The following is a 14,123-nucleotide window of genomic DNA, read 5'->3' on the forward strand; positions in this document are numbered from 1 at the left end:
GGCGCAGGGGTTGCGGCCGGTGGTGGGTGTAGCGTGCGCTGCCTCAGCTGAGCGCCCTGAGGGCTCGTCCCGGGAACTGCCGGCAGGTACGCGGGGCTTGGGGACCCCGCTGTAAGGCGGTGAGAGGCTGGGGCGAAGTGTTTAGGTATCCCTTTGTGAGACTGGGTGCTGCAGGGGGCTTGGTGACTCTTCTGTGAGCGATTGGGGGGGGGGGGAAGGCGCAGAAAAGTTCGGGCTCTGTAAGCTTGAGGCAGTGTGGGACTGGGGGGGGCTGTGTCGGGACCTCTTGGTTAGATTGGAGCGCTCGGGGACCGCTCTGGGAGCTTGGGGTGCTATGGGGGTGAGCTGAGGGTCCTCTTTGGGAGCTTGGGGTTGGGGGAGGGTTTAGGGCCTTTCTGTGATTCTGGGGTAGCGGAGCTCTGGGGTTACCCTGTGAATTTGGGGGGAGGCTTGGTGACCCCTCTAAGCTTGAGGTGGTTTGAGTTTGATGGGGGGACTGAGGACCCCGCAGTAAGCTTGGGGTGGTGTGATGCTTGGGGATTTTAGCGAAATTCGTGTTTGGGGTGCTGTGAGACTGGGGGTGTCTCCTTGTCTGGGGTGTCAGGGGCACTTCTGTGAGCTTCAGATTAAGATATTTGAGGGTTATTTCTGTCAGTTTAAGGATGAAGCGAAGGCAGGAGCTTGGGAGTAATGGCAGGAGCTCAGGTGCTCCGCCCCACTGAAGTCGGGGGTGAGGTGAGGGTCTTGGGAGTATCTCTGTGTGTTTTGAGGATGATGTGGGGTTGATGGGTAACCTGGGTGAATCAGTAACTGGAGCAGGGCTGGGTTTGGGTTTTTCTTTGAGTTTTTTTGTTTGTTTGTTTGTTTTTTTAGTGTTTTTTTTTTTGTTTTTTATACTTATAACGCGTCTCGGTCCCTTGGGCAGGGATGGAACTCCTGAAAAGCTCTCCCTGGCCTTGCTGCTCCTCCCTTGCAGTCAGGAAAAGGTGATTAGGAAAGACTTGCTTCTCGGGAGAGTATTTATTTGTTCTGACGTGAGATACTTGCACGAAAATAAATATATATCAGTCAGCTGTATGTTAGTTTGTATGGAAATAGTCACTGCAGGTACCAATATGCTTTCCCATGAGTGAGTGCTCTGCATCTCGCCTGTTGGAGGAGTTCAGAAGGGTAATTAAGTAGAAAAGTTCCGTCTCTGCCCTGCATGTTCAGCGGCTTTTCACACATTTGAGACCATGTTGGTGTTTTGAATGTTGGGTTCCATTATTTGTTAAACAACAGGTTGCTTGAAGCACTTTACAAATGATAGATGACTGAGGATTAATTATCTGATGTCATGTCATTGAATTTATGTTGATTCTTAACTGTAGAATGGCAGGTTTCCTGCATGTGCCCACATAACTGTTCTTCTAAAACAAGGAGCGTTTTCATTTTTGTGAACTTTGATAGCTCCATGGAAAAGTTTGGGTTGAAAGAGACCTTGAATATCATCTGATTCTAACCTCCCTCACAGGGAGGGAACCCTCTCAGGGACATGGACACCTTCCAATAGACCAGGTTGCTCCAAGCCTCATCTGGCCTTGAACTTTGTTGTGCTATAGTGAGAAAATCTGCTGCCTTTCATAATACTTGTGTGCCTTGGATGCTGACCACTTTAAACACAGATATGAATAAGGCTTCCCTTTTACTTTATCACACCTACTAGCTAATGAACTTGTGGAATACAATTTAGATCAAATCTTGACGGCAAATTTTTAAAATAAAATGCATTACTTTTAATATTTCAATCCTAGAAAGAAACTTGATTTTTAGATTTAATATCTAAAGTGGTATATGTTTATGGTGTCAGTTTATTTGGTTTAGCAAGGATATGCAAGTAGCTCAATGACAAAGCCGAAAAAGTCTCCAAACAAACCTCCCCTGCTTATGGAGCTTGTTTTAGAAGGCGTTGACAACTTTTCTGTGTCTTAGGCTTGTTTCTAAAATAATTACAGTAAAAAATAAGGTTTGTAAAGATTCACTTCATCTGTTGTCTCAATTTTAGTTTGGAATAAAGGAAAGCAATGATGTTCACTTCAAGTTCTACAAGTGATTAATGTAAAAATACTTAATACAAAAAATAACCTGAAGCATTCATATGATGAATAAAGAAGGAATGAAGAAATAGCTAATAACGGCGTGCTTTGCATGCCATTGCTTCTGCAGCTATTGTTTGCATTTCATTGCTGATTGAAAGTGCTGCTGTCAGGCTTGCAGACAAAGCAGCTGAGTTCTGTGGAGAGTACGAAACAAATTTTCCTGTAAGGATTAATGTAGGAGTGGAGAAATGTTTGGAGGATTATGTACAGAAATTTAAATACATAGGGGAAAGGAGATTGAAAACATGACTTAAAATTTTCAGTCGAAATGTTCTTGTTACCTCTGTATGACACTGAAAACAATCATATGTAGTCTTCCTCAGCTGATTTTCTAGATTAATCCTGAATATATGATGGAAAAATAGGCTAAGGTCATGACATGTTTGGTCAAATCAAGCATTTGAGATCACTTAGAATGGTCACACATTGTAGAAAGCCAGTGTATCTTCGCTTGATAGTGGTTATCTTGCACATGATAAAAGAGAATACATCAACTCTTATGAAATAAATTGCTTTGATAGCAGTTTTTCCGATAAATAACTGCACTTCTCAGGTGTCATCCTTCACAGACAGTGGTTATGCTTAGATCTTCCTTGCCTTACCTTCTGTCTGTTGCTTTTTTTTCAGAAGCAGCTGTGCATCACTGAGTGTTAGTGTTAACTTTTAAGAACAGCAGAGGCTCCAGTAGGAATAAAAAGCAGGCAGAGTTCAAGTACATACAGCATGGTGGCTTGCCTGGTGTATTTTAAGGCTGCTTTGTACTTTTTTCTAATTTATTTTCATCCTTAATCTTAGTTGCAGCCAAGGCTTTAGTTTCAAGTTCTTCACACTAGTATAACTAGATCAGTATTTAACAATCTACCAAAGCTTGTGCATATCCAGTATAAGAACAGTATTTCAGAAATACCTTTCTAATGATGATTTTTCTCAGATTTGCATACCAATGATGTCTGTGCTGCAAAGGATTCCTAAGTACTATGTGCTTTACAAGAGCAGCATATGCTCAGACGGTGCAGGAGAAGGCTAATTTGATTCAGGGCTCTGATCCCAAACACACCCTAACTAGCCAAATTTGTTTCTGCGGTTTGCTGGTGTACAATGTAGTAATGAGACCATGTGAGTAAACAGATGATTGTCATCTGTCTCATCTGCCCCTTGCAGAAGCAGTTGTGCTGCTTAGCTGGATGCCCTGCTACAAGAGATGTGGCTGTACCTCACTGGCTGAAGGGGTTGGGAATGGGGAAACATTGAGCTCCCTTTAAAAGACAGGCAGCTTAATTAGTAAGGCTAGAATGTGAGCTGTGGAAGGCATAATGTCAACAATTAGCTTCTCAAGCCCCTACCAAAAGCAGAGGGGCTCTGCACTGCTGCTTTTAGATACCTTAGAGAAAGGCCCTGTGAAGACTTTCCAGGAAATGCTTCCAACTTTCTCTTTGAAGCTGTTAGTCTTGGATAGTCAGTCCCAGGCTGCCAACTTCTTCCATTATCTCGAAGTGCATCTGGCTGACCACACCCTCTCATTCATGCTGCGGTGCTGTGTGTGTTGATGTTCTAGAATGAGTCTGCAGATTTTAAATGCAGAAAATGCAGAAAATGGAGGAAGCATTAAGGATGATTTAACAGCGGAAGACTGTGGCTTTTTCTTTGCGCCGCCGGAACCTACGGGGAGACCTTCTATTCTTCGCCTGTCCCAGAAAGAAAACTTGCCACCAAAAAGTGTGGGAAAAGTGATGAAGGTAAACTTTTGGTTTTGCATTATTTTTATTCTTTCTCCTTCTATGATCTCTTCTACTGAATGCATGTGCTATTTGGTGCTTGAAAAATACTGTGCTAATGTTTTTCCCTTTTTTTTTTCCCCCCCGCCCTTTTCTTAAGGTAACCTTTCAAACTCCTCAAAGAGATCCTCACACTCGAAAAATCCTGAGTCCTACTATGACAGATAAACTTCAGACTGCTTTTGCACTTGACGATTGCCGTGAAGATGTGGCAGATGATGTTTTAGTTGCACTCTCTTATGCTGAGTGAGTAGTGAATCCACTGCTTGCTGTGTTACCTGTGTGGGACATGCTCAAGTTAACTTAGCCTATTTTAAACCTGTATAGTTAAAAAATAATTTTCTATTCTATAACAAGATGTAAATTGTGCAAGAAGACCAAAATTAATACTGACCAATTCATGAACTTATTCAAGGTATCTTATTACTTTAAAGAAAATTTTACTTTGATTTTAGTATTAATTATTGAACTTTATTTCTAACTCCTCTGTAACTAATTTCATTAAGGTAACTTACGGTATGGATAAATACCTCAAGGAGAGATACTGTAAGAAACAGTTTTGTAATCTTTGTTTGATGTAAGGTTTTTGTGTGAGAGTAAAACTATTCTGAAGCTAAAGACTTAAAGCTAGGCCTTAAAATATCTTATGTGTTAAGTACTGTTGTATCTTGAGGAGTAAAATCTAAAGAGATAAATCTTCTGAAGGTTTAGCTTGAATTGACACCTTGAGTTGGGGTGTATTAAGATTTCCTTTAATCAAGCAACACAAAGTGAATATAACATGAGTCACAAGTGTAAACATGTTTATGTGCCTCTATAGTCTAGCAGCCTGAGTCTCAAAGTGGCTCATAGTAGCTGTTTGGAGGAGAGCATAAAATCTGTAATGTTTCAGTTTTGGGGGTCTTGTGACAATATTAAATGTAAATTTTTGTTACTGACTTGTAGCCCCCTCCCCCCCCCCCTTTAAACTACTATAGACATCTAACAGCTGTAATCCCACCAGCAAGAAGTCTCAGGTCTTAATTTTGCGTTCTGCAAACAGAACAAACCTTTTGTTTGTTTTTAATTCCCAATACTTTCATTTGATCCTTGTTTTTGTTGTTGGGAGGGAGAGAAAGGGGAAAAGTTGGCAACACTTAAATGTTCTTTAAGTGTATAAATTTGCTTCAACTGTTTATTTCCATGTACAAACTAGTTCAGAAAGATATTTCTGTACTAACCACCACAATTAAATAATGTAATGGTATTTATGCTTGCACAAATACTATTATATACTCATTGCTTGCACAAATAAAGATTTAGTACTTATAGGGTTCAAGTGAGTTTAAAGGATCAGCACTGAATTATTTCAGTTAGGACATGATTGTATCAATGCCCTGCTTGTACTGAACGTGTCCTCTCTAGTTTTAAAATGTGAGGATTTGTTTGTAGCAAATAATGGAAAGGGCTCTGTGTTGCTGTACCGGGTCACTTTTGACTCATCACAAGCGACTGACCTTCCAAGCAGGTATCTCCCTCCTGACTGGCATTTATTAGGTTAAACAGTGAAGCAGAGTGGGAGGGACCTGAGTAGTCGCAGCCTGGGGCTGAGCTATTGCCGGGAAGAGGCGCTCAAACCGGGTGAGAAGAACTTCTTCAGCTCTTATCTCCTGCCTCTGCTTTCAAGTTTATCAAAGTGGAGTTTTTAGTGAGTGGCTTTTAATCATGTTCTGTTCTGCAGCAGATAAGGATGGCACATAGAAATAATAACTTTATGGAGGGAGAAAACAATGGGAGGAAATCCTCTTTCAGGAAGTAATGGCTTAACTCTCTGTAGTCTGAGGCTGAGCTTTCAGAAGTTGTGTAGAGTTTGGGGAAATAAAGTGGAGAGCAATAACTTGTAGAATACTCAGCAAGAACGAGTACACAAACTGTTTAACCTGTGTATTTTACTAGAAAATCTTACCTTTCTCTTACTGGAGAAGTGTTTTGTTGTATATCACTCTGCTCTTCAGATCTGCTGTTGTACAGAATTTAGAGTGCCTGAAATCCAGGTTCTCTTTTTTTATGTAGGCCCTCGAAAATCAAATGCTCATGAATACTTTCAGTGGGGGAAAAAATATTTGCCAGAATACTCAGACAAAGTAATAATTAGTGTGGGAGTACCTGAATCATGACTTGGTTTGGTCCCAGACTTGTTTGTCATGACTCAGATGAATCTGCATGAAGGTGGTACCACAAGATGTGCTTGTGTTTGAGCTGCTCTTTCAGCAATGTGTTTCGGTGCCTAGTGAAAGAGCAGTGTCCAAATGGCAATGTCCAAATGCTGTGGTGAGTGGAGCAGTCTCCAGGGATGACTGGCATAATGTGGCAAGGCTGTGTAGAATAGGTAGCTTAAGAACACTGACTAACTTCAAGGGTTGATCTCCCTATGTTTCATGTCTACCAGAGATCATAAGCATTGACTGTTTAGGTGACAAGAACATGCAAAGCTACTTCTGCAAATATTTCTAAAGATAATTTCAAACTATGCCTGCAAAGTTATTATGTCATCTTTCTTCTTTATTTTTTAAATGCAGCACATGTCAACAAAAGACTGAAGCTGAAACAAACAATACGCAAATGCCAGAGAAGGTCAGCGTGGCTCCTTATGCAGATGATGAGATGCCAGTGAGGAGTCGAGGTTCCTACAGTCTTGATTTTGATAACTTAAATGACATCAATCCTTTTCAAAGTTCAGTACAGTTGCCTCATTCTCCTGGAAATCTGCAAAAGTCTCCTGTAAAAGTGTCCAGCAGCCCTGAGAAAACTATTGAAAAAAGTAATGATTCTCTTCTGCAGGACGATGCAGTTCCTTTTGCTTCAACCACAGCAACTACAGATTGTTTAGGTGAAGACAATGCTCTCATCTCTGAAAAAGAATCTGCACTGAGTGAGCTGGAGTCTAGCAAATCCAAGCTGTCCCCTAAGCAAACAACTGGTGACTCTGCGCAGGGTGTGAAGTCTGCTTCCACAGATGCAAGCCAAACTGATAATTCAGTGGTATTAGCAGAGGCACCTACACCTCCTGTACAGTCACCTGGCCACTTAGGTCCCAGCAGTTCTGATGCAAGTAACTCTCTTAAAACTAGAGAATCAAAGCTTCAGAATGTTTCAGCAGCAGAAAAAGCCTCTGCACGAGAGTCAAAGCCTGATGAAGAGCTGGGTGTCTCCAAAGGGAAACCTGCAGAAAAGCCTGATGTCACCAAGCCTGGACCAGTAAAACTGGAATTTGACTTTGATAATACCACTGCTAGAAAACCACCTCCTAAGAAACTAGGTAAAAGACCTGGAATTAAGCCACCTTCCAAAAAAATTCCTATTACCAAAACAAAACCAGAGAATACTGAAGTGCAAAATAAAAGTAATGTGGAAGATGAAATCCTTCTTCCTAAAGCATCTTATAAGTTTGACTGGGACAAACTTGATGATCCAAACTTTAATCCATTTGGAGGAGGCTCTAAAATTTCTACCTCACCGAAGTGTTCTAAACCCAGCTCTCAGAAAGTTCACCTGCCAGAAGAACAGGAGAGTACCTCACCAAGAAGGGAACCTCTTCCAGTGGAGCAGGATGACAGGCCAAGTACCTGTGAAACTCTTGAGAAAGAAGAACCCAAAAATCTGTAAGTGAATCTGTAGCTGAATGCAGAAGCACTTTGAATTCATGGGAAAAGTTAGACAGCATCTCAAACTAGTCCATTCCTACTTCTTAGACTGCATCCCTCCCAGGTTGGCAGAGTCTGTTGTAATCTATAACACAATTATGTTGCAACAGCAAAGACCTTAATTGGGGAAACTCCTGAGATGACTAGCTTTAGGCAAAAGGTGTTCTTTAGTCTGGGAGAATGGGAGAGAACAGGCTTAGATGGAAAGAGCATTGTTCAAGTGGTGCTTTCCCCACTCCTCCAAGATTAAAGTGTGGAGAATCAGGTGACTGTTACTGTCTTTAAATAAAACAGGGAAGTAGGCAGCAGTGTTGCACATGGTGCAGTATGGGAAGGGATCAGGCGATTTTCTTCCCTGCTGAACTCTGATGTGCTGTTTCTTCCCTGGATGTTCTTGTTGTCTAAACGCTATCTCCAATAAAAAAACCTGTCTCTGAAGCTGCATTTTTTTTTTGGCAGCACACAGGCTTTTTATTTGAGGATGGAATATGTTGTTACCTTTCCTAGAAAGTCTAGTTATTAATGTTACTATAGACAGTCAGGTGCTTGCCAGAACTAGACTGGCACAAATTGTTTGTTTGACAGAAATGTTTGCACTTTTACTCCCTGTGTAACATGATCAGTTACTGTTTACCAAGGTGAAAAGTTTACTTACTGCTGATAACACAAGTAGAGTATTGGACTTCTCTAATGAAGTTCACACAATAAGCACAGCATTGCCTTGGAAAGAGGAACAGACTGAATGTAATTCTGTTCTTAATTAAACAAAGAACCTATCTTTAACTTAAAAAAAAGCAATGAGCCTAAAAATGGAAATAAGAGAGCAGTGTTAACTGAATAAGTGATGCTGTTCTGACTTACTGCTTCTGATGGAGGGAGAGCTTTGTGTCACATAAGTTGTCACCAGGTGAGACAGTAAATTTACATCCCCACCCTCTGTAAAGCTTCCTGTGCTGTGGCAGTAGAAACTCTCAAAGAATCTACTTTTCTTCTGTTCATCTGGTAGTACAGAATTCAAACAGTGTGACATAAATACTGATTTTTTGTTTTTCTCTTTTACTCTGTTTGTTTGTTTTCTTTAGGGAAATTGTTGAGCAGAATGTGGTAGAAGACATGCCAAAAACTGAAGAAGAGAAGCCAGGAGTTCAAGTGGAAGCTGAACTTCCAGGAAAAGGAGAAGTGGTAAGGTATAGGAAGGATAGCCAGTTCTTACCAAGTTGTTCCATAAAACAGAGTTCTGACTTAATGACTTAATCTTGTGAAACCTGTTTTTGATATTTTGTCTAAGAATTAGGGTTTATGCATCTTCAGCAGCTCTAGATGGAGTGTCAGCTGTGCAGACCTGTGTTTTGAAAGTAATATCAAATTGGTACCTTGGTATTTAGTATCTTTTTTGATCAGGAATTGTATATAAGGGTGTAGACTCTAAAAAAGTGACTCCTGAGCTGTGCTCAGTGTTGGTAGTTTAGTTTTTATGCCTTTAAATACTTGTTCTATTATATTGGCTGCCCAGTTAGTTTATGACAAACCAATTTGATCATTAAAATTATTTTAATTGCATTTTTAAATAATTATTTTAACAATTAAAAGGATTTTGTTTTTCTCATCAGGAGAAGCAAATGAGCCCATCTAAAACGTCTCCAGCTAATGTTGCCCCCTCTCAAGATAATTTGGTTTCTACTGACAGTAGAAAAAAGTCAATGGCTGCAGAAGAAATTAAACCTAGTTCCCCCAGAATTGAAGTAACAGCGGATGAGACAGCTAATGCTGAACCTGAAGAGCTCTTCAGACCATCATCAGAAGGTAAGGGCATTTCTTTTAAACATTCAGAAAATGTATTGTTTCAATAATGTGAACATATATTTCTACTTAAGTTTTATTATGGATTCTAGTTTTTCTCTCATTCTGCCCTTATGAAAGGACTCCAGAACCCACAATGACTAGCAGTACTGGGAAATGTATCTAAGCCTAGTTCTAACTTCTGGTTTAAGCTAAATTCAAAAAGCTGGCTATTAGAATTCAGCGGCCTGTGGGGATAGTTTCTGTACCAGCATAAATTCTGTCTGTTTAGAGTTTCAGTGGCAGTTTCTGTGCTGAAAATTTGCTCCCTTAAAATTATTTCTGGTGTTGCAGACTTTGTAAATTGAGAGTTTGAGAGCTGTACAGATTTGTGTTTGAGTCTTGTAGATTATTGCAGGCCTTAGCACTAGTGTGATATTGCAGTGTGAATGATCTTCCTGACAAGCATGCTTGTTTTGAGAGCTTCTTATACAGCTGTGACTTAACACTTGGAAGGGTTATTCCTGGTAGGAGCATGATGTGGAAGGATGAGCAAATGGTTTGACTGCAGTGCAGTTTGTCACTTACCTTCATATTGGAGTGGAATCACTGAATTGGGAAATGGTTATAACTCCATGCTTGAAATCTGAGCTGTGTGCTAATTTTAATGGTGAGATTGACAATCTTGCTCTTTCATGGGACATTGTGTATAATAATATCTGAGTGTGCTTGTCACTTTAACCATAGAACAACAGAAGTTCTTCAGCTGTATGTTAAATCCTACATATTCTTACAAGTATTTGGGAACAAATGAAAGTTGTAAGCTTGCATAGTTTAGAAATCCTTGTTTTTTTCAGGTTTGGATAAAAAGACAGTATTTTGAACAAATGAAGAGCTATAAGTTATGAGAATGAGAGCAGGGATTTATTTGCTTTATACACATGCATTTGTTTCTCTCTGTGGTAGGACAGTTTGGCAGTATTGCATCTTCATTGTATTGTTCCCTCCTTTTCCAGTTTTTGGAATGGGCATAGACTATCTGGAACAGTTTGGGTCTTCATCAGTAAGTATGACATTAAGTATTTTGTTTGCCTTCCTGGCAGTGTGGAGGAGAAAGCAAAGGTGACAGCAAGCCTTAAATGTTTCCATGAATTAAAATTAACTTTGTATTGAATTGTCCTTAGAAATTGTCATTTATTCCCAAAGAATGTGATGACAAGGCTGGGTAGGGGGTGATGGTGCAAGGAAATGTAGTTATAAGCAATTCAGCTAAAAACCTAAGGTCTCTGGCTGTCAGTGTGCAAAGGTGCGATTTTTCTTTAATAGCAGTGGAACCGAGGTGAATGATATTTCACTTCTGGCCAAAACTGCTAGAACATAGTGCTTTAAAAGTGCAGGATCATTGTTTCAAAAACATTTTTCCTAAGCTCTTTTGCTTTATGGCCAGTTTCAGGAAATCTGTCTCTAAGTGGGGCTTGTCATGTTTTAATCTGTTCAGCTTAGTTATTCTTTCTTCTGCTTGGGTCCAGAATAGGAGTATCTCTGAACAGTGAATGCACTGAATTAAAATTGTTTTGGTTATGCTGTGTTTGTTCTTACTGTTTTATGAGCAAAGAGAAAATGGCATACACTGCTTTTTCAGCTTACAATACTATGCTTTTTTCTGTGTCCTTCTGGTTTGGAATAGTTCATTAATGTTTGCCCTTTTGGTTCTGTCTGTGAGCAGATTGAGGTCTCTTGATATTACATAAGGACTTAAGCATGTGGGCACAGAGTTCTCTTACATAATTTTCCTCCTGAGAACAGTGCTCTGGCCACTGAAGAATAGGCTCACCCACTCTTCAGAGGATTATTTGTGTGTGGGTGGGATGTGTGTGTTGTGCTCTGAAGCAGCAGATCTCCCAGTTTATGCCTCTTTCCCTTCAGTTCAAAGAATCAGCCTTGAGAAAACAGTCACTGTATTTGAAGTTTGACCCTCTGTTGAGAGACAGTCCAAGAAAGCCAGTTTGTGGTACTTTTGAATCAAATGAGAGCATCATGACAGCTCCATCTCAGCCTGGGTAGGTATTGACTTGGTACAGAAAATCAGAGTTGTTTAGCTTGGAAAAGACCTTTCAGATTGTCAAGTTCAACAGTTGACCCAGCACTGGGGAGTCCACCACTAAACCATGTCCCCAAGTACCATATCCACTTATCTTTTAAATACCTCCAGGTCTGGTGACTTCCCTGTTCCAATGCTTGACCACCCTTTCAGTGTAGAAGTTTCACCTAATGTCCAATATAAACCTCCCCTGGTGAAATTTGAGGCTGTTTCATCTAGACTTGTTCCTTGGGAGACCAATTCCCACATCATTACAAACTCTCCTCAGGCTGCTTTAGGGAGTGAGAAGGTCCCTCTGAGCCTTTTCTTCAGGCTGAGCCCCCTCAATTGCCCCTCATCAGAGTTGTGCTCCAGACCCTTCCCCAGCTCTGTGCCCCTCTCTGGACATGCTCTAGCACCTTAATGTCCTTCTAGTGAGATGCCTAAAACTGAACACAGGATTCAAGGTGTGGCTTAACCAGTGCTGGGTACAGGGGGACAATCACTGCCCTGGCCTGGCTGGACAGACTGAGCTGGTACAAGAGCTTTGCAAATAAAGATGGTACTTGAATTTAATGGTGTTATGTTTGTTCATTTTCAGTCCTGTTGCTGATTTAAGTAACTTGTGTGAGGAAGCTGGAAAGCCTCTAGTGAGTCTTCAGAGTGAAGAAAAACCAAAAGGATTAGATCTTCTGGGAACATTTACAACTTCTGTAAGGGTGTCTGGAATGCTATCAGCTTTTATGTTGATGGTTTGGGAAGGGGATAGCCTAGGTTCTGGATTTAAGAATTATGCAGATATTTTAGGGATTGCAGAATGTGATAGATGTTTATTTAAACTGTTGTTTTAAACCAGGTTGGATACTCATTTATATCAAAGTTGAACTTTGTGATGAACATTTTCTTAAGTATTAAAAGTATTTTTTTGCAAACTGATGTCATTGCACAGGATCTGAGGGAATTTGAGCTGTTATTAAGAGTGGTCTAGTCAAGCAATCTTTTTTTAAATATAAGTCAAACTACAAAAGGCAAGCTTTGTATTGTAATTGCATTGGTGGGGGGAAAAGCACTTAGGTTAAACTGGATGCTTTTGCAGCTATGGTTTATAGTTTGAACAGATCTGCCCACAGCAGCTCATCCTGAAATGGTCTCTCTTTCACTTGTGTGGAGCAGCATGGTATCATCTGCTTTGTTTCTGATAGCTGTAATTGGTGGATAGCAGTTCTGCTTCTACCTTGTAGATATTTCTTAAGAGCTGGTCAACTTCCAAGTAAGAAAGTTTCATGCTAACTAAGTTCTGGAGGTATCTTGCATGTTTAAGTGAGAGCCGTTGACTTGGCATCAAATAACATGCGTACACCTAGTCAATGTATGACAGTAGGAATCTGTTGAAACTTTGCGTTTTTCTTTTCAGGATGCTGCTCCCCTAATTCCAGACTCACTGAGTAGTGATGTTCCTCCAGTCCCTTTTGCCACTTCTGCAAACACTGCAGTGGATGCTATTATAGATGTGCTAAAATATAGCCAAAAAGACATGGATGCAGCTGTTGAACTGGTCAAGAGAGAGGTATGGGGGCCCTTCCAAAGCAGAACTTGCCATATCCTTGAAAGGTCCTTTTGTTTGGATTGTCCTGGATAAATCTCTACTTGACAGTTTTTTTTATCATATTTGACAAAAGTATCTTGTTATGAAAAACTTTCTGTGGACTTGATGGGTGCTGTAGGTATAGGACTCTTTAGAGCTAACACTTAAGGGAATAGGACAAACTTCATTATTAGTCAGGTTCTGCCTTAGATCTCGTCACATGTTATGAGATGGGTTAGGCTTAAAATCAGTGACCTGGATACTTTTTCAAGAGGCAGGAAATACATTTTCATACTAATGGAAGAGAGTGACTTATGTAATTTCCCTGAAACAAGCTAAAACTCTAGTGCCAGTCCAGTGCTGTGATGAATTCTTTTCTTGTGGGATGGGAAAGCATAATAGTCTGTCCAGCTGTGAAGGTGAGATCTGGAGCTCACTCCAGAGAAGAAGGATGTTAGTGAAGGAGGGAAGTAGTTGGAAAGATTTTAAGCCCGTTCTGTAATTACAGAAATTGCCTTTAAAAGCCAATCTTCTGACTGATGGAAGAAGACTTTTATATCCACTCATTTCTAAAATTTGAGTACTTGATTCATTATGACTTCTGAGCTATATACCCTTACAAACACTAAGTAATGTAAGAGGAGTATTTAAGCATAAATGTCCTTAAAGCTAATTGTATTGCTTAGCAAAAATTGGAGTTTTCAAATTTCCGGACTGCTCTACTGTAGTCAGTGGCACTAGGGACACCAAACAAGGATGACCTATGATTATTTGCTGCTTAAGTTATTCTTTTGTTTTAGAGCACAGAGATGGTGGCTTTTTTATGAATAACTTTTCCTTTCCGTCATTTAGGAGGTGACTTTCACCCAGCATATTGTTTAGTACAAGAAAGTAAATGTGGCTTTGACAGGGGACAGCTTTTAGTACATTGATCTAAAACTGAGAATCTATATAATAGCAAGGGGTAAAGCTTGCAATATCTTAAAAGTGCTGCTCTTTCATGTTGCAAAGAACTACTTTAATCCTGCAAACATTGTTGCAGGTATGACTGGATGACTTCAACTGTGTCACTGAAATAAAAAG

General features: G+C 40.2%; 1 protein-coding gene across 5 annotated transcripts; it reads left to right on the plus strand.

Moving 5' to 3' along the window:
* LOC131574476 (transforming acidic coiled-coil-containing protein 3-like) lies at positions 1–14,122 on the plus strand. 5 transcript variants are annotated; one of them, XM_058828943.1, is made up of 11 exons: positions 1–86; positions 3,694–3,874; positions 4,014–4,159; positions 6,472–7,554; positions 8,679–8,778; positions 9,207–9,399; positions 10,392–10,438; positions 11,302–11,435; positions 12,057–12,174; positions 12,870–13,022; positions 14,083–14,122. In XM_058828943.1, exons 2-11 carry the CDS (start codon positions 3,695–3,697, stop codon positions 14,086–14,088), a joined length of 2,160 nt encoding a protein of 719 aa, XP_058684926.1. In that variant the 5' UTR covers positions 1–86; position 3,694; the 3' UTR covers positions 14,089–14,122. The 5 variants fall into 5 exon arrangements, with proteins under 5 accessions (XP_058684926.1, XP_058684927.1, XP_058684928.1 ...); XM_058828944.1 differs by lacking the exon at positions 1–86 and having other exon boundaries at positions 3,665–3,874; positions 12,057–12,168; XM_058828945.1 differs by lacking the exons at positions 1–86; positions 4,014–4,159 and having other exon boundaries at positions 3,737–3,874.
* Position 14,123: the final 1 nt, after the last annotated feature.

The sequence above is a fragment of the Poecile atricapillus genome, unplaced genomic scaffold (genome assembly GCF_030490865.1).
Source record: "Poecile atricapillus isolate bPoeAtr1 unplaced genomic scaffold, bPoeAtr1.hap1 scaffold_341, whole genome shotgun sequence".
Taxonomy (NCBI): Eukaryota; Metazoa; Chordata; class Aves; order Passeriformes; family Paridae; genus Poecile; species Poecile atricapillus.

Excerpts from the sequence above, each read along its gene's own strand:
- LOC131574476 (XM_058828943.1), top strand. The coding sequence starts at position 3,695 with ATGAGTCTGCAGATTTTAAATGCAGAAAATGCAGAAAATGGAGGAAGC. Across the intron at positions 3,875-4,013 it reads GTGTGGGAAAAGTGATGAAG|GTAACCTTTCAAACTCCTCA; the intron begins GTAAACTTTTGG and ends CCTTTTCTTAAG. Across the intron at positions 11,436-12,056 it reads ACAGCTCCATCTCAGCCTGG|TCCTGTTGCTGATTTAAGTA; the intron begins GTAGGTATTGAC and ends GTTCATTTTCAG.